Source organism: Haliotis asinina, chromosome 7, assembly GCF_037392515.1.
Source record: "Haliotis asinina isolate JCU_RB_2024 chromosome 7, JCU_Hal_asi_v2, whole genome shotgun sequence".
NCBI classification, from domain to species: domain Eukaryota; kingdom Metazoa; phylum Mollusca; class Gastropoda; order Lepetellida; family Haliotidae; genus Haliotis; species Haliotis asinina.
In genome coordinates, this window is record NC_090286.1 from 3,234,760 (window position 1) to 3,255,165 (window position 20,406).

General features: G+C 40.9%; 2 protein-coding genes across 2 annotated transcripts in view; both read right to left on the reverse strand.

Moving 5' to 3' along the window:
- LOC137291607 (scavenger receptor class F member 2-like) overlaps nt 1–20,406 on the reverse strand; it is a 251,613-nt gene that overhangs the window by 111,972 nt on the left and 119,235 nt on the right. The window lies entirely within an intron of this gene.
- Nucleotides 431–19,234, reverse strand: LOC137291602 (uncharacterized). The gene is made up of 17 exons (XM_067822984.1): nt 19,001–19,234; nt 17,387–17,494; nt 16,728–17,045; nt 14,795–14,915; nt 14,237–14,454; nt 13,539–13,723; nt 11,626–11,767; nt 11,139–11,218; nt 9,802–10,027; nt 9,074–9,225; nt 8,423–8,588; nt 7,657–7,827; nt 7,146–7,298; nt 5,629–5,719; nt 5,002–5,068; nt 4,374–4,409; nt 431–4,044 (listed from the first exon to the last, which is right to left on the reverse strand). The coding sequence occupies exons 2-17, from the start codon at nt 17,448–17,450 to the stop codon at nt 2,905–2,907; spliced, it is 3,330 nt and encodes a 1,109-aa protein (XP_067679085.1). The 5' UTR covers nt 17,451–17,494; nt 19,001–19,234; the 3' UTR covers nt 431–2,904.

The window sequence follows — 20,406 nt, forward strand, 5'->3', positions numbered from 1 at the left end:
CAAATTGTATAAAATTGTATGGAAACTCATCTCTCTATCAGGGAAATCGAGAAGACCAGAGGTGGTAAAGTCTCTCCTTGCCTTATTCCAGATTTATCAGCAAAACGTTCAAATTGAAAAAAAAAAAACATTGTGTAAAAAACTTCGCCGCATTGCTCCATCAGTTTCTCGTTGTCTCACTCCAGATTTGCTAATCTTACATTCAGTCACGGATCTTTGTAAGACTGTAATGCATGAAAGTATAACCTCGGCCAAAGCGCAGGCTACGTGTGCCTTTAATAAGTAATAAAGCGAAGTATCGAAGATTCTTTCATCCACGTATATCATACTTACAAAATGTTAGACAAAATTTGGCACAAACATGCTTTCATTCTGGTTCCCATTAAGGATGAATAAATATCCAGACAACAAATAAAGGGGAAAGCCAGAACACAAGGAACTGCACCTTTATAATAATAAACAGTCAGTAAAATGATATACTCTTGTAAAGAAATGATAAATAATTGTAAATGTTTCAGAACAAAGATACGTATTGATGACAAATATGATATGAACGTTTATGTCTGACACAACACCAAAAAACATGTTATACGTTGCACATGCCGCACATACAGACACCTTTGTTTGTCCCCTTTGTGGGCCCTGATAACGCTCGTGCTCATGAATCGTCACGGATCACCTTCAACAGCATTCATACAATGCCATGTCTATCAATGAGTCCAGACCGTTCTCCAAATAAACACGCATGGAACGCATGACTGAACCCGTGGGGGTCCTGCAAGAGGAGTGAACAGATCACCATTCGTCGAGTTACACGTAGTCTAGTGAAGGTGGCGTGGTGCTGTCGCGACGCCGTTAAGGACATCTGCTCCAAAAGCCTTAACGTTATAACTGATGTGTTCCCAAGGAACTGACATTTCCAACTATTTCATACTGCCGTTACTAAAACGGATATCTTTACAATTTTGGAAATATTTCATATAGAGCATATATGTACATGAACCCTGGGACCATTTTGTTCATTTGATAAAGCAAGAGAATCGTCACTTTATTTGAGAAATAGAAGGAAAACAAGAGATGACAAAACGTTATTTATAATAATTTTGAATAGATAGAACGTGTCAGGTATGTACAAAAAGTGACCATTAAGTATAATAACCAGGTGTGAACGACAAAGGTGTACCCGTGACTGCATTCTATCCCATGGCTTGACGAACTGCTCAGTGACCAGTCACTGCACATGCAAGAATATTTCGAGATTTACAAAACTTAAGCTCCTTTCACATGCGCTCCAAAAGTGGGAAGCATTCTTGACCCCCCTTATCTGCGATGCAAATACACTTTCTCTCTAATGCCGACAGATTACAAGCGTGCTCATGACGGCACATCACAATGATTAATCAAAGTTACGTCGATCGTCAACCTTTCTATTCGAGTATCCAAAATTTTAAGACAAATCATCAGAGATGGCCTGTAGATTTCATGTGACTGAGCAAAATTTGGTTTTGTCGCCATTATTAGATTTTGTGTCAGTGACCAATTCCTCGGTCACACATGAAACCAAACGGACTTGTACCTTCATGTCGATGACATGGAAAGTAAACACTGGGGTGTATTCCACATGGGCACGATGTGTGAAGGCCACTTCTGATGTTGCTGAAACTTTGCTAAAAGCGACATACAACCATACTGACCCACGTTGTGAGAAACCTAATAGAAGATACATTCTAAATAGCCATGCTTGCTTGGTCATGTCTGACAAAAGCAACCTATGACCTGAGAAACTAAAAGACACAGTCTTAATATAGGCAATGGTCATACCACAGGATAATTTCTGGGAAATCTGAAAATAAAGATTCACATGTGGTTTGTATGTGAACAGTATGGTTCACACTACATATTTGTGTCTAGAAGATCTTAATATAAGCACATACAACACGACATATCCCGGAGAACAGCACAGTCGGTGTCCATACACTTGGCAACTGAACAGTCGTGGTTCATACCACAAGTTATTTTATGGGATCTGAACAGTAAAGGTAAATCGCACTTGCCATGTGTAGGAGATGTGAACATAGTCACAGTGCATACCACAATAGACTAACAGCTAGTCTCTGAAAGAACATAATGTACTGAAAAAGCGTTCATACTGAAAAAAAATAATATAATGAAATGCAGCCCTGAGGTTTTCTTCATTTCCTGAAGCTATGGAAATCTAGACTTGCCACATTTTCTAGACTTGCATGGGCTTTCTTGGATATATATACTTCAGGGTCTGTATGACAGACTAACACCACAAGTAATATCTAGAAGGTCTAGATCACAGGTAATATGAGGGGCGTCTGAACATAGTAACTGTACATACCACAAGTAATTTCTGTTTGAGGTCAGAACACAGTCACATTTCAGACCACAAGTAATATCAAGATGGTCTACATCTGAACAATGTAAAGGTTCACAACACAGATAATATGTGGTAGGTCTAGTCCAAAGGAACATCTATGGGATCTAAGCATAGTCATACGTACTAGTTCATACAAGTCCTCTGATTATCACACGATTCAGGTTGATTCAGATTGATTCAGGTTGAACATGACCCACAGTGGATCTGTGAGCCCTACACCTGACGAACTCAAATGTATCTGTGACAGCATACGGGACATTCGAAGTGACATTACACCTGATGTACTCAAGGTCATCTGTGGAGGCATTCGGGTTATCCGTACTGACATTACACCTGACGTACTCAAGGCTATCTGTGACAGCATTTGGGACATCCCCACTGACACTACACCGGACGTATTCAAAGTTATCTGTGGAGGAATTCGGGAAATCCGAATTGGCATTACACCGGACGAACTCAAAGTTATCTTTGAGGGCAATCGGGATATCCGTACTGACACTTCACTGGACGTTCTCGGTGTTATCTGTGAGGGCATTTGTGACATGCGTACTGACACTACACTGGACGTTCTCGGTGTTATCTATGGGGACATTCGGGTTATCCGTACTGACACTACACTGGACGTTCTCAATGTTATCTATGGGGGCATTCGGGTTATCCGTACTGACACTACACTGGACGTTCTCAATGTTATCTATGGGGGCATTCGGGTTATCCGTACTGACACTACACTGGACGTTCTCGGTGTTATCTGTGAGGGCATTTGTGACATCCGTACTGACACTACACTGGACGTTCTCAAAGTTATCTGTGTGGTCATTCGGGTTATCCGTACTGGCGTTACACCGGACGTAATCAAAGTTATCTGTGGTGGTATTTGGTACATCCGCACTGTCACTACACGGGACGAACTCGAGGTTTTCTGTGGTGGCATTCGGGACACCCGCACTGGAATTACACCGGACGTACTCGAGGTTATCTGTTGAGCCATGAACTTGCCCAGGACAGTTATCATCCAAATGAAGCTGTTCTTCTTTATCTCTCTTCCTTGCGTCATTCTGCTCCACGTTTCTAACATGTGATATTAGTCCAGGGTATTCCACGTACTCACCATGGCCAACTTCAGCCACGATTTCATTTTGGGATTCCACTCTTGAAGCTGTTCTGCTGTTGCTAGGCAAGAAGGATGGAGCCATGTTGTCTGGATTGCTGTGGGCCTCCAACTCTTGATGTCCACTCTGATGATTAGGTTCCGGTGTCAACTTTATACTCCCCCCGGTGCTGCTCCGAGAAGTTTTCGATTGGTTTTGTGTGGAATTATAGCCCGATGAAAGATATGACTCTGACTCTGACGTCGGTTTATCCTGTATATCCTCTGGTGCATGTTTTGGACCTTCTACACCACCAACAAAACCGACTGATGCTGCCACCGTGGCTGCATCGCTGGCGTTGCCTGAGTCTGTGTCGATTGGTCGGAAGGGTTGTTCTGCTTGTAAAACACGTAGTTCAAGATGGGCGTCATCATCGGAGAGGTTCTTTTCCAATCTGGCTTCATCATCCATGTGTGCTGAGGAACTGGACACGGGCGTTGGGTCAGCGGGAACATCTAGGAAAGCTGGATTCTCTGAACTTATTTGGTTCTGAAATTATTGGAAGAACAATATAACAAATATTGGAAAAAAACGCGATTCTCAACGGTTGTTATAAATATAATACTGCTACAGAAAAACGTTAATCGAAGAAAAACAAATGTTCACTGTTCACTGGTGTATTTAAAGATTGATGGTTGGGAATCTTGTTGGTATTAAAAAAGAATTGCAGGATATATTCAAGACCACATTTTGGAGAAACATATAAACAATAGAAAAGTTGCGTGAGACGGACTGGTATCATGTTGAAAACATGGATCTACGCTAACAAAAGATGGTGAAAAACATAACTGTCTCGCAACTCTCGCGAATCTTCTTACCTCATCGCTACTACCAGCATCGCCATGCTCCATGTCCTAGAAACGAAAAAAATAGGTTACTTCAGAACTTTACTGATCAAGAAATTAAAATCATCGTACAAAAAACATTTATCATGAATTGGACAATATTGCTAATTATTGTGGAAAATTCAGGAGGCGTACTAAAAAGTCTTTTCACTTTTTTCATTTAACAAACAGAAAACAAGGAATAATTCCAATCTCATGATAAATATGGCCAAATATCCAAAACTCTATCTGAGGGAATCACGGTTGGTACTTATTGAGATCTAATAACTTATTTGGTACTGAGGCCTAACATCTTATTTGGAGGTTTGTAGTTCGACAAGGACTCAGACTGGAATGTTCAAATGCATTGGAGTGCATTTACTGAATTATAACGTGTATATAATGAATCACTATGTCCGGTTATAATAAGGGCCATGTTAACGAAACACGACTAATGTGCATAAAAAAATCACAATTGAAAAAAGAAAAAATCTAATGTTCTGAATTCGAGCCCTAAGGAGCACTGTACATGCTAGTAGATTACACAGTTCAGTCTCAGAACAGAAATAAGAACGTATCACATAAAAAGCAGTCCATTGTTAAAACGTAACTTTAGACCTACCCTGAACATGTCGAGGTCAATCGGTATCTTCTTCAGAGGGTTCAGGCATCGACGATGGTAAACAAGGCTGGAAAATATTACAAATACATTCCATCATGTTACACAGAAAGGGACTTAGGACACAACCTTGACCAACACCAACATGACAATCAAATACCCCTGTAAGAATACTCTTATTTGTACATACATACTTCATGCATACTTTCTATAGTTTTGTCAGTTTTTGAATGTAGATCATATTTATTGAATATAAACCATAGTTCGCGACTATCACAAGCTTTGGTATTATGATACGTCTGTGGATATAATTGTAACGGATCATTGCAACGTTGTAATGTACAGTTCTCTGAAAGTATTCTCAGAACCACTTCACCTGCGTATTTAGATTCGTAAATGAAACAATGTGAAAAGCAGAGGTTCGTCTCACAAGCGAGGAAATGTAATTGTCGAATCCGAGATTTGCCTCGACATTTTATAAGCCATGAAGCCACAATTCACATGAGGAAAAAGGTTAAAAAAAAGTACATAACTCACTTACAACAAATTCTGTGATTTCTTCTACACAAATTAACACTGATACTGTTGATACCTTAAAACAATAAATATTCAAATAGAAATACATGTTACCACAACACTGCCACGATCACCATAATCACCAGACCTGACGTTACGCCCACAATTTCAGCAGTGTCCACAGGTTTCGGGTCATCTGTGAGGACTGCAACAATAGAATATCGTGTTCATATGCTCACTTAGAGGCCGCTACACATTATTTTGCAAACTTTCATCTGATGGATGTTTTACTGTCTTACGAGTTTAGACGCATTCTTAATACCGAAGCAAAACGTCTTATCGACCTTTCTCTCTACGGTAGACTGGGGATGGTACTATGGTAGTCTGAGGATGGTACTAAGGTGATCTGAAGATGGTACTAGGGTTGTCTGAGTATGGTACTACGGTGGTTTGTGTATGGTACTACAGTGGTGTGATGATGGCACTACAGGGATCTGGTGATTGTACTACGTTTGTCTGAGGCTGGCTACGATGTACTACAGTGGTCTGATGATGATACTGAGGTGATCTGAGTATGGTACCAAGGTTGTTTGAGTATAGTACTACGGCGTCTGAGTATGGTACTACACGGTTGTACGATTGTACCACGGTGATCTGAGGATGATACTAATGTGGTCTGAGGATGGCACTACGGTGGTTTGAGGTGTTTCTATGGTGATCTGAGGAGGCTACTGCTGGAAACCAAGGGTTACCGTTTATAAAGAAATCATTGCTTGTCTTTCATTTGGACACTCACGATAGTGTCAGAGCTACTGGACCTTCTACAACGAGGTAGCTACCATTGCAGCATTTATACAGAATAGATTTTAGGGCTGTTTATTGTATGCAGGTGTACGAGCTGGACTCTTTGGGCACACACAGACTCAGACTGACGTTTAGTCTCAGCATATGTAATAATTTGATTCAGAGAGTAACAAATAAACCAATTTAACTTGAAAGTGAGCCAATGCATTTTGCTTTGATTCAGAACCAGAAGAAATTTAGACTTGAGTCATTTAGGGCTTTCGCATTGCAGGAAGGGCATGGCAGTGGGGATATTAATGTGCTTCAAGAGGGGATGATACATCTTTTTGAGTGAGGGTGGTGTGTGGGTGGAAATGGTGCGCACTATTGATAAAGTTGGGGGTGGGGGTGAGCGTGCGCACCCCTGTACCCCGCCTCTAGATCCGCCTGTGTTCAAGGTTTGTGGGGCAGTCTACAATATTTCTTTTAGTCATTATCGAAATATATATATGTGGAGGATATTTCCTACTGTGAAGTTTTACAGTTTATGCTAATACTACGTCATAGAGTGACATATGAAACACAGTGCAAGTATGGCAGTTTTGGATGACGTCCTAAATGAAACAGTTTAATTATTTAGAATTTATTAAACAGTGATTTATAGGTCACAGACAATGCCAAACAGACAATGTACCCAACTGCGACGAAGTCAGTAAAAATCAAAATACTTTTCGAATAATAAAGGTGTGTACTTTCTTTTGTGCGTCAGTATATACATGCAACATGGCGTCAGGACGTTCTGTCTCCCAGTTTCGTATAACACTGTCTTCCACCAGTGTTTTACCCACCTGACAGATCCACCAGCTTGGGTGGGTGGCTGTAGGGCCCCACAGTCAGTGAACTCCTCACCCTCAGGCAGACACAGTACATACCCGGACGGGTAAGTCCAGTTAGAATGACGCCAGTTGTGTCAAATCGAGCAGACATCTGTATGACTGAACCTGCAAGTTACAACATCAGATTCTTGGTTTGTTTTGTTTTCTCACCTCGCTAAAGCTTCATTTACTGATTGATGTTGCAATGACACATTTTGATTAGGTCGCCACAAGTGAAGATACGGGTCAGAATTAAGTCTTCAGCCATCCATGCTTATCGTAAGAGGCGAATAACGGGATCGGGCGGCCAGGCTCGCTGACATGGTAGTCACATGTCATAGTATCCGGATTGTGTAGATCAATGCTCGTGAGGTTGGTCACTGGGCTATCTAGCACAGACTCGATTATTTACACACCGCCGCCATATGGCTGGAATATTGCTGAGTGCGGCGTTATAAAACAAACAAATAAACAGTATCTTTACCATCGGTGCAGTTGACATCAGAACATGACGTTGTATTTGAGGACTGGAAGGAGACTTCGTAGACGTCAGGCCGGGCTTTGTTCAGTGACACGTCACAGTAACTGAACCCTAGGGGTAACCATGCTGTACTTGCGTTCGCCAACACGTTCATGGCTGGTGGACTACCCATCTCTGGAACATATCATTCAGAGTTCCACATGTGCCCTACAACTGGCGCCTTCAGCCGTCGGTATCCAGTTTTGCTTTTGACCGAACAGGTTACTGAAGAGGCAGTATTTTTCATTTTCTCCTTGGACGTACTGACTTAGGTTGTAAGACTACAAGCCTATTGTGTAATCTAAGTGTAGAAGACGAGAATCACTTTATTCTTATATGTACTGAATATAACTCACTTAAACTAAAATTCTTGCCATGTGTATATGAGAAACATCATAAATACTATAAATTTAAGTCCCTGCTATCGACAAATAATGAAACACTTTTGAGAAAGTTATGCAAATATATTTCATGCTTATGAAATCAGAGAAATTAAACTCCAATGATTTCTCTTCAAACCAGAGATTTGTCCATTCTAAACATTTACAAAGGCGTGTATATATATGTTTACATTTAATATTACAAGAATCTGTTTGTACACATAACACGTGTATTATCATGTATGCCCTGTAAATCATAGCAATATTTGTAAACAAATGCGTTTCTGTTTTATAGGGGCCTGTCCTGTGGCCTTGGAAAATCAGGAAATTCGTTAAAGCAAGGGACGTACCTCCATCTTTGACAAATATGCACTGATTCCAAGTGGTTCCATCACTGACATCATCAACGCTTGTAGACACACCGAACCACGCCCCCTTTCCAAGACCTGGATCCAGGTGGTGCTGTACAATGTAGGAAGTGGCGTTTCCGTCTAGCTCTACTGCGTGAACGTCATTCTGCCCCGGGGCAATAAAGGAGTGAGTGAGGGGATACAAATACGAATTCACACATATAATTACCACCCGTAATTAAAATACCGGACTTGATCGTTGGGATCATTGGAAATCGATGAGTTTGATATTGCTGACAAATCAGTTTATGCATCTACCATCAGTATTCCAGCACGAACAGAACTAGACTAACTAAAATTGAGGCCATGATGAAGTAAACTATCTCCCGAAGCTAAGAAGGAATTCTCGATCGTCCTGATACACCTCTATTCCTGTATAAGCTCTGGACCCACTGTCTTTAAAAAGCCTGTTTTTCATATAAAGAGATAATTTGGGACTTCCACGCTTTTAAAATATCTTTCAGAAAAGCTTCTGAATGCAGACACTTGTTTTTCGGTTATAGACACTCCTATGTACCATCCACCAAAGCGTCTATGATAACTAAATAGCTACTAACATTGCTTGGACAATGACTTAGATGCAGTACTTACTATGCACGTTACTTCTTCATTGGTACGAAGAGCTTGACACCATGTGACATACACGTGATCCAGTCTGACCTTATGATTGGCTAACACCCAACTGACGTTGTAGCTTGAATCGTCCAGTTGTTCCACAGTCACGTACAAAGGACGCCGAGGGGCTGCAGTAGTATTGAATCGGGATGAGTTCAGATTGTGACGGTGGTACGTGACTGTGTGTCACTCGCCAAGAGGATATCAGTATAGAAAGCCAAGAGGATATGAGTATAGAAATGATACTAAGGGACAGTCCACTTCATTTTCTGGCTTAAAACAATGTTTAGCTTGGTTCTGAAATGAAGGACCGAATAGCCTTGACTTCACCAAACATTGTTGGTGGCAGTGGACAATACAGTACAGTCTGAGGATGTAAAATATATCATATTAAAGATTACATTTTCTGAGTAAAATACAGACTCTCTTACTTTTGTTAGAACCCATCCAGGATTCGAATCCTCACCTACGTCTGCGATCTATCTCACTCTGTCACCGCTAATAATACAACGCTCAGCAAAAACCAAAAAATGGTCTGCCTTTAGCAGATATTTTATATGGCGTAACTCAATAATCCGACCTGTACCACGAAAGAAGCAAACCAAAACATTCCGATGATGACCCATGGCCGATGTTCCAAGCACTGGCAATATATCTAAGTAGTTTGTACTGTGATTCTCTAGGATTCTCTGTCTGGACGTTACCTTGTCCGATGCTTGGTATTTGGAGGCTACTGTTTTGTGACAGGCCAGCTTGTGTCCCTGCTTGGACTGTGACCGTATAGTTTCCGGTACCTTCTGGGAGATGCAGGACGTAGTGGAACTGATCTCCAGGAATGGAGGAGTTGCAGGAGGGGGAGGCGCTGTTGGGGACATCCAGACACACCTGATGGTGAGTGATTTTACCATTGCGTTCAGCTGGAGGCACCGCCTGGAGTAAGAGCAAACGGACAAATAATGTTTCTTTTGAAGAAACAATGGTCTATCGTTAAGGTGTATGGTTGTTTTAAAGTTGTTTCACTTCCCAGCAATATTCCAGCTGTAAATGATCGAGTCTGGACGAAGCAATAAAGTGATTAACATCATGGGCATCGACCTAAACAACTGGGATATAATGACAGTTATCAACGAAGTCAGAGAGTCTGGCCACCATTCTTTCGACAAGCATGAGTTCAAGCTGAAGACTCGGATCTCCACGAGGTATCGAGATGTGTTAATTGTCTGGACAGTCTTGATATCCGATGGAGTAGCCATGTGGTTGAGGTATTCGCGAGTCACCTTGTACACCCGAGTTTAATTCCAGATATGGGCATGCTGTTAGGAGCTAGGGGTAATTGCTAGAATATCGCTACAACCATACAGGGCACCGGCATCACCGTTTCTACACTTACATCTTAAGTTGTTCACTGGTCACGAGGGTACCAGGGGTTGAGGTATCCTCGATGTTTATTTATGTCCCCTGTGCTCGAGGGACCAGTGAACAACGTATTTATCTTACCGAACACCTCAATGTTAATTTGAACTGTTTGAAGCATGAGTATCGGATCGTACACTTCAGCCAACCTGTGTGAATCAAACGATTAGAATCATGCATCTTGCTATTTTCCCCCGTAGGTATTGTCTTAGTAAAGTCACCGCTGTGTAATTCCCCTCCCTAATATTCACAGGGACTACATTTGAACGGTTTGTCAAAATTTATATATTGGAATGCGAGGCAAATATATGGAGGACGACACAAGAAAAACAGATTTAAAGTTATCTCCCTTCCATCAATTTGCTTTCGAAAAAGATCGGTAATTTCCGTTCATCATTCGTGATGCAATGTTATTCGAGATAAAGAATCACTACCACGAAGTACCGAATCAGTTGCTATTGGCAGCGGGGTGTATTGAAATTAACAGAAGAGCACTCAGCCAATCAGACAGCGACATTTATGTGTGAGGTAAGATAATAATGAATATCACTTCAGATGAAGATGGACACACATTTACCACATGCTTTGACACACCCACTCACTGTGGCATTAAACCAAACTCACTCACTTGCCAGAATACCATCAGATGAACACCGTCTTCCCAACGTGTATACATTCCTGGCTTGAGCCCAGGTGGAACACCGGGAGCTAAAGAATAAAGAAAAGTGATGAGCGTGACAGGTACCGTTGAACCAAATATATGCGTACGGAATTCAGTTCAGACATTCCTTTTGAATACACAGAGCAACAAAATCTCGTTACTTTGGACCTCTTGGGGCCGAGCAGCTCGTAATCAAGACCATTTCTGTCATCAACGGGGGAGCTATTGCATTCGTCAATCAGAACACTTGCTAATCCGAACTAAGGTCATTTGTAAGTGAACTATCCGGGTAAAGACTGCATGGTATACATTTCAGGTATTGTGACAACCTGTAACCTGTCTGCATCCATGTGCACACCTCAGATCTAGTTTCCGTGTCGAGAATTCACCACGTGGGTTGATGTACCCTCGATGTTTGCTTATGTTCCCTGAGCCACCCATGAACAACGTTTACCTGCCTCCAGGGTGGTCATGTTGATGTAGGTTGGCTTGCTCCAGTAGGGACTCGATCTCGGTTTAACCCGAAGTTCAGCGAGGTATGTCTTTGCCGGTCTCAAACTGGTTACGGTGTAGCTGCTCACATTTCTTCTAACGTCCTGGGAGAGTTAGAATATCGCAATTACTCACACAATGTATAACGTGAGAAGCCGCCATAGCATGTCCGAGTCCCATGATCCGAAGTCGGCGTCTGCTCAATCTGACCAGCGGGCTGACCATGTAAACACTTTTATTCCTGACATACAGGTTTCCGAACCAATTCAAGAAATTACAAGTTATGACACTCTGAATAAAGATTTTTAAAAATAACATCATGATCCGTTTGGTCGATTTTAAAATGTTTCAACTTCCACAAAATTGCAAGCGTTTTTGTCCTTCTGTATATAGTTTCTCAGTTTTAATGACCCAGGCATTTTCGAATCTAAGACACTACCCAAATTCTTGTTTTAAGTTACTCTTTCGATTTCATTATGTTCAATAGTTACAGCAATTATTGCTGATTTAGCTTTTCTAAAATACGTAATCATTTCATTGGGTTTTGGGGGGACATTCAAAAATATAAAATTTACACCATTCTACAAGTTTTAAAAATCCAGCTCTGTAACTAAGTTCTGATTCCCTAATAAGGCAATGCAACATCATCCGCGAATTAAATTGTAGAACACGATTCTGTGTTGGATACACAGTGATTGGTGTACAATATGAACAAGATTGGTGATAAAAGCAGCCTTGAGGGGCACCAGTTGATGTGTTTACAATTGAATAATCTGCACAAACCGTTGTCTGTTAACTAGATATGAATTAAACCATTCGATGATGTTAGAATTAAAATATTTTTTTGAAAAGTTAACAAATGAGGTGAAATAGCATGATGACAAGGCAGATGAAAAATCAACAAATATTATTCTCACAGGTGAAGGAGCAATCATACGAGGGATGTCCCAAAAGTGCTCGGCTTCACATGGACAATTATAAAATATGCAACTGATTTTATGTTTATGTTGCTACATATTATCTGTCAAGCTCAAGTAAAATGTTTTTGCCATGTTCCAGCCTCACGATGCCTTTTTCTTTGACTTTATCTTGTTACTCCCTAAAACGCAGAAGACGTAAGCAAAGGACATGACTTATTCTTATGCTTTCACTTCGTCATACCTGATGCCAAGGGTCCAGACAAAATACTGAACGGTCACTCAAGTGTCAACTCTCAATATATTGTAAACAGTGCCAACTTTAATGTCTGGACAAAATGGTTTTGAAAGATTAAAATAGGGGTGTCCTTTAACATCAGCCTCGTCTTACTATATATCAAGCAACCCAAATCTTTGAAGTCATCCATACTAAACTGAACATATTTATATCATATTATCTGAGCGCATGCCAACATATAAGATGTGCCAAATGACAGGTTGTTTTTCACTTTCTGTAATGTTTAAAGAAATATTTCACCCCAATGTGTAGTGATGACAAATCACATTAACCACGCATGTGAAATTCTGGATATGTCTTGCTAATGATTCCTTCAAAATAAAATGGAAGTTTTACTAATATTGGACATCGAGAATAGAGTGATTCCGACCACTTTTGGGACACTCCTCGTACGCTCCGAAACGTGGAGCTATTTACAATTAAGAAGTTGACATTCAGAAATATTGCTTTTCTTCCGTAGAAAGCTTGTCCCGCAAGCTTCTCTTTGGTAATGAACACTGCATGCGTCTACTAGGACGTAACCTATCTCGTGGTATCTCATCTCGCTCTGGGTCATCACCACACTGCATATTACAATGTAAGATGTAATCTACCTTATGGTATCCCTTGTCGCCTTATGTGATCACCACACTGTATATTACAATGCAAGATGTAACCTACCTTATGGTATCCCTTGTCGCCGTATGTGATCACCACACTGGATATTACAATGTCGCCGTGGGTTATCACCACTCTGTACACTGTGTGAGTATGTTGGATGTATACTGGAGTGTTCCACAAGAGTGTGATACTGGTTGATGTGACGTGCTGGCCTACCCGTAAACTCTTCACAGCACTGTACTGCACTGTTAACATACACCGGGGATCTTATGTAAGCAACACTGCAGATTTGGATGGCTATCAGACAGATATATGCTAAGAGTGAGCACTCTCTCGGCGATTGTTATGGGGGCACAGAACAACCCCCCCAGATGTACATTAAATGTACATTTTGATCAAGAAGTACACATTGAAACATGACTTTCATTTGAATGAAAATACGCTGAGCAATAACAGCCACCTTGAACATCTCTCAGTGATGATCACAAAAGACTGACTAGTCCTTACTGCCGTTTGGAATATTTTCGTGTGTTCAAGGCGCGCAAAACGCCTACAGAAATTTCACAAAATTGCGAGATCGGAAATTTACAGGACAAATATATCTAAATTCATTTGTAAAGATCTTTAAACAAAAATACTAGTTCGACGTATCATCAGTGCCATTAAGTGAAACGCAGACTAGCTTTTATCTATGTTTCAAAACAAACACCGTAAACAGGAACACGATATCTATATAACACGTGTACAAGTCAACTGACCGACACTGAAATCCGTGTAAACGTCTGTGACGTAAGTAGTCCTCCCGTAGTTGCTGACACCATCCACGTGTATCCTGTACATCTGCAGTTTCAGGATATTCGTGCAGCGAAACAGCATCACCGCCTGGTCGGGTCGTGGCCAGGAAGGGCCAGGTTCACACTCTTTCCTGCTGGTGAGGTTACCAGGACACGCCAGTGGGTCGTCTGCTGGTAGGTAACTTAAAGAAAAAGTCAGTCTTGGTGAGATTTTGCGTGAGGGAGAAAGGCAATGTCGCGAGTGCACATTATTGATATATACCGTTCGGATATTGTTTATGAAAACTAAACTGAACCTGTTCTGTGAATGCCTCCCCCCTACCAAATACCACGATTTGTTCTTCAACCAGGTGAAGTAAAGGAAAGTAAAGGTATTTCTACTCACATTTATTTATTTCGTAAATGGGGAGTCAAAAAGTAGATAGGATTCACCTCAGGTGGAAGCATTTACCACTGTTGAGAAGTCATTTATAGGGGTCCTTGACAGGCATCTATCATTTAAGTAATGTTATAAATGCTTACTCCTTAATGCAGTATGTGAGTATCCAGGCAACATGCTGCCCTGTGCTATTGATGGTCAAGGAGCAGTTGAGGTTCCACATGTCGAAGACGCAGGTGACGTTGCTGACCGGTGGAGGGGGGTCTGTACGTGGAATGAAGGCAGATATGTTTTACAAGAGTGAGTGAGTGAGTGAGTGGTGTGTGTGTGAGTGAGTGAGTGAGTATTTCAGTTACATTCATGCAAATCTCAGACGCGTATCACTATCGAAACCCCCTCAGATAGGAATGGTGGACACACCTAGAAATATATACCAAATCGAACTGCGTTGTATGGTCCTGGTCCTGGTAACTCTAGACAGAAACTGCAGTTCAGCGACCCTTGCTTAAGGGAACAGAGTCTTGAGAGAAAGTAACTTGTCAAGATATCAAGGAATACACCACTGGAGAATGAATGACATTAACGTAAGTTTTCCATATCGATTACTGTCGTCATGGTCACCCCAAGTATAGACTGACACATATCAACTTTCAGCCGCTCTAACCTCCATCACCATCACCCCTTCTCCCATCCCTTCCACACACGCGCGCGCACGCACGCACGCACGCACGCACTCACACACACAGATGTGGGGCGATCGTGATAACTGTACTATTCAAATACTTACATCTGTATCTGGTGGAAATAAAACAGCCACTGCAGGTACTTGTTCACAATGCTTGCTATGTTTAATGGGAGTGAGGCAAGGTGAAATACTTTCACCAGTTTTGTTCTCTCTGTACTTTAACAATGTAGAATTATCAGCTTACGGTGTTTGTAGATAATTTCTTTCATAATCTCATGCTTGTAGCAGATTCTCTTGTGACGTTTATGCACCATTTGGGTTTCAACGTCAAAATCCAAATTCATATTTGAGGAATATTACTAAATATTTCTGACTTGATTTTAAAATTACGAACACAAATGCTGATATATGGTAGTAATCTTAAAGAAAACGATATTTTGATTTATACTAAATGAATCTGCAAAATGATACACATATGAAACTAAGCCTTATATTTCACAAAACGTTTTAACAAATTTAGTAGGACTTTGGTAACAGCCTGCTTTGATACACATTATTTAACTACAAAATTTCCATTTGTTTTTTCTCTCTATTCTGTACAGAGAATGAATAGTTACTTCAAGTACTTTTATACTCACGCATGCAGACAGTTTTAGATATATAAAGAAATCCATTTACAATGTGGTTAAATGCAGCATGATATACATGAGATTTCATTTTCTCTGTAAAGTACTTTGGGCCAAATGTTATTCGCCGATGGGCGAGATTTCTAAAAAATTGCTCTAATTTAGCAAAAGTAAGTCAAAATGAGTTGGATTTTGTCTCATGATACTTAAGAATATACCCTCATTCGTTTACAACATACAAATATCCATAGGCCAGATATTTTAATATCGCCCGCAGCTGACGGAATAAGGTCAAAATGAGTTGAAATTTGTGTCAAAATACTTATAAACATACTTTTATTCATTTGCAGCAGTCCAAACCATTAATTCTGGACGAGCGAGTTTTAATGTATATTTTTCGAAATACTTTTTTATTTTCATTTTTTCATCCTCAGCATCTATTCACAACAGCTGCATGTTTATTCTCGTCAAATTGCTTGTGAGAGACTGGCCACACTGCGGAGAGTTTCTGGACTTTTGTGAATCCAGAATTACAAATTGTGATTACAAATTCTAATATCCTTTGGGGTTCAGACCCATTAGGGATTCCAATCCACGCTCTCAGAGCCAGGCAAAGCATTGCCACCATACAGTCGACGATCCATCTAGTCCATTTCAGTGCTATTCCCACTAATATCAACTTGAGGTATAAAGTTAAGCTAAAGAGTCGACAACATGAAACGTAAGGATCTATCACTCATATCATTGAAGCGTGTCTGCACGTACCACCATATCTGAGAGTGACCGTGGATATGTTTGGATGAAATGGATTTCGGTTTATCATGGAAGGGCAGGTGGTCACACAACATTGCCAGAAAAACGTCCCCGTCGCCATGTTGGTTACGGTGACCTGTGCTGTAGCGTCGTCCGGCATAATGACGTCGTCACGTCGATCCTCGTTCTGTGCGATTACAAGGCTGCTTGAATTGTACGTTGATGACGTCACCCTGCACGTAAGCGTCACTGTCCTACCTCCTAGCACGTGATAAAAGCCATCGGGAGACATTGTGACGTCATCTACCGTCATGTCTGGAACTGACCAAGCTGAAATAAGAATGGAACTTTGCAACTGAAACTGTTTGGGTACGAGATAAGGGAAGAAAGTGCTACTTTTTTCTATTGATAAACTCTGCTACAATCACCTCAATGGCCGAAGTGGCTGGAAGTCGTGCCTGGACAAAGACAGGTCGGGGTTTTACTCCCATAAAACAGAAACACGATAAAAGATGCTACATGTTGTTACCCTGGCTGGCTTTAGGGAGGTCAAACAAGGATTAGTCAGATCGGGGTTAGTATATTACATGTGAACGCAGACACATTCGTTTGTCATTTGGAATGAACTAATTACGTATGTTGTCTTCAGGGATACTAAATGATTTACTCACAGTTATTGGTTGTTTCTGTGATGACAAATAAGCTGAACAGCAGACAGACGATTGACGGCGCCATGTTGTGAATGTGACGTCACAATGCCAGGGGTATTACTTACATACCTGGAGGAAACAATGAAATAGTAATATAATACTGAGCTGAACTGCCATCAACAGTGATGGGGTTATATTAATACGGAGTAAGCCACTTTTATCAAACATTCCAGCAATATCTGAAAATAGGCTTCCCACACTGTACCCATTTGGGGAACCGAACTCAGGTCTTCAATGTGTTGCTCTAACAACTAAGCAACCAGGCCGTCCCATAGCATGGCAGCTGTACCTTTGTGACCCTAATGACGCAGATCCGAAACTTGTGCTTCAGTGATTAGACCAGGTATTGTGTTTACAAACGAAGAAACGTGATGGTGTCACGATGACATTTCATCTCAGAAGGAATGTTCCATGACTGTTTGGTACAACAAGAAGTGCTGTATGACCTGTTGAGACTGACCGTTAGAAGCACTGATATCACCACACAGGACGTGTATCCTTAGTGGTAACGCAAAGGACAAGGGATTATGCAACAGAGATGAAGCTACCACTGGATGTAAGCATAACACAATATTTCAGTATTCGCAGAAGGTTTATATGACCCGCCGTGAACGGCCATCCGCAAAGTAGAAAAGCCATGCTGTCATATTATATGTAGTGTTGGTTACGTTGTTTAATAACAACCAGAGATCATACTGTAATCCAATCGTGACAGGATGTCGCATGACCATTGGCCACCACGCCTACTGAAAGTTGGAAATAGGGCCCCATTTTGTCAGATGCTTGCACCCTCATTGAGTGACGTGACTGTATCAGTGAGTGACGTGACTGTACCATTGAATCAAGTGTGTGTATCACTGAGTGCGGTGACTGTATCATTGAACAACATCACTGTATTACTCAGTGACGTGACTGATTTTAACCTCACACTACTATGCACACTATTTAAAAACTGTAAATTATTTAAAATACACATAAAAGCGGTATATGTCTATGATATGTGCTAATGTAACGAAATACTATAAAACCAAGATAGCGGAGTCAAGTTACGTTGCGACGTGATGAAGATCCAATGAATGAATAGGTAATATAATATATAAGTCGCTGTATGGTACGTGGACATGCAACAAGCGAAGAAGCAGGACACAAATTACGACAGAGAGTGAACTAAGACAAATAATACACGTGACACTGCTCGATGTACCGGCGGCCCGTGAAGGTCCTGTTTAGAACAGGCCTTCAGCAACCCATGCTTGCCATGAAAAGCAACTGTGCTTGTTGTAAGAGGCGACTAATGGGATCGGGTGGTCAGGCTCGCTGACTTGGCTTGTTGTAAGAGGCGACTAATGGGATCGGGTGGTCAGACTCGCTGACTTGGTTCACACACTTCATCGGTTCCACGTTGCGCAGATTGATGCTCATGCTGTTGATCATGATCACTGGATTGTCTGGTCCAGACTCGATTATTTACAAACCACCGCCATATAACTGGAATATTGCTGATTGCGACGTAAAACTAAACTCACTCACTCAATCGCGGTACCTGCATGTACAATAACCCATCAAACGTCTCACCTCTGTGAGGGAATAAGGCTCAGGGACCGACGCTGTCGCTGTCAAGTTTGGTGATTTCGCTGATGGCGTGTCATCTACCCCGACGTTGTGTCCCGCTGCTCACAAAATCTCTCATCAGATTGACTGGTCATCATTTACAGATCGGCGACATTAAGCTTGAAAATCCCTATATGCGGCGTTAAACAACAAACGCACAAGTCAGGTAGACGGACACGTTTACCTAGGAATGGCGATGGTTGGATTGATCCTCGGAATATCGAAATCTTTCGCAGAAAAACACAGATAACATAACATCACCGGAAACTGATACTGGCGGTATGATATCAAACGTTATATAGACTGTCATGAGTTTTCGTTAACAGATTTGTATCAGTATTGTTCCGTTTCCCTTTGTGGTACGGGCACCGCTGTATCTGGACGCCTTTCGCTTGTGTGCGAGTGACTTTAAAAGGTTACGTATTATATTATAACATTTAATTTTATCATTTGATCTCGTCGACAGTTGTGAAGTCAGAACAATTTTGTTTTTGTACTCTGAGCACCAGATACAGAGGTGTAATCATTCAGTGAAGCCCGTGTCCTTCAGACCTGTTTTATAGCTGGTATATGGCTCTTGGTAGATGTTTCTAGTGGATGCTGATAGTATTTTCTCGCTTGTATTTCATTTATAACTCGTTATCGTAATTGTTCATTATATTCAAATGTCAATTTATACTCATACTTTGTATTGTTACATCAAATGTAATCTAGTATCTATGGCATCTATCCAAGTATACATGGGACTGGAACAGAATGTAGCTGTTTGATGAAGGACAACAAGCCAAACCCCCAAAATATATACAAACCCCAAAGAAAAAAACCCAACAAAGCAAAACATAAATCAACCAATAATAGACCAAATAATACAGAAAAGAAAAAATCAAACAAAACAAAACATACATACATACATACATACATACATACATACATACATACATACATACATACATACATACATACATACATACATACATACATACATACATACATACATACATACATACATACATACATACATACCCCTCACGATTCTGGCGGCAAAAAGGTCGACTAGTAACAATAATTGTAAAATCTGTATGATGAGTGTAATCGGCAATACGTCTAGACGCGGAGAGAGTCTATGGTGCTCTCGATGGTTGTATTCCGATAGTAATAGTTCAGGTCAAATACTTCAGGTCAAAGATCTCCATTATCACACAAACACACCCGCATACACATGACTTGATTACACTCAGTAGGTTATGTATTGATGCACACTGCATTGACACATCCACTCTGGTCGACATGTTCAGATACCTTTTTAATTGAACATTTGACGATATTTTGCAAAATAACTTTATTTGAATGAATAAGCAAGCTGATGATCA

Excerpts from the sequence above, each read along its gene's own strand:
- LOC137291602 (XM_067822984.1), bottom strand. The coding sequence starts at position 17,450 with ATGGCGCCGTCAATCGTCTGTCTGCTGTTCAGCTTATTTGTCATCACA. Across the intron at positions 14,455-14,794 it reads CTCACATACTGCATTAAGGA|TTACCTACCAGCAGACGACC; the intron begins GTAAGCATTTAT and ends TTTTTCTTTAAG. Across the intron at positions 10,028-11,138 it reads ATCTGATGGTATTCTGGCAA|GCGGTGCCTCCAGCTGAACG; the intron begins GTGAGTGAGTTT and ends CTCTTACTCCAG.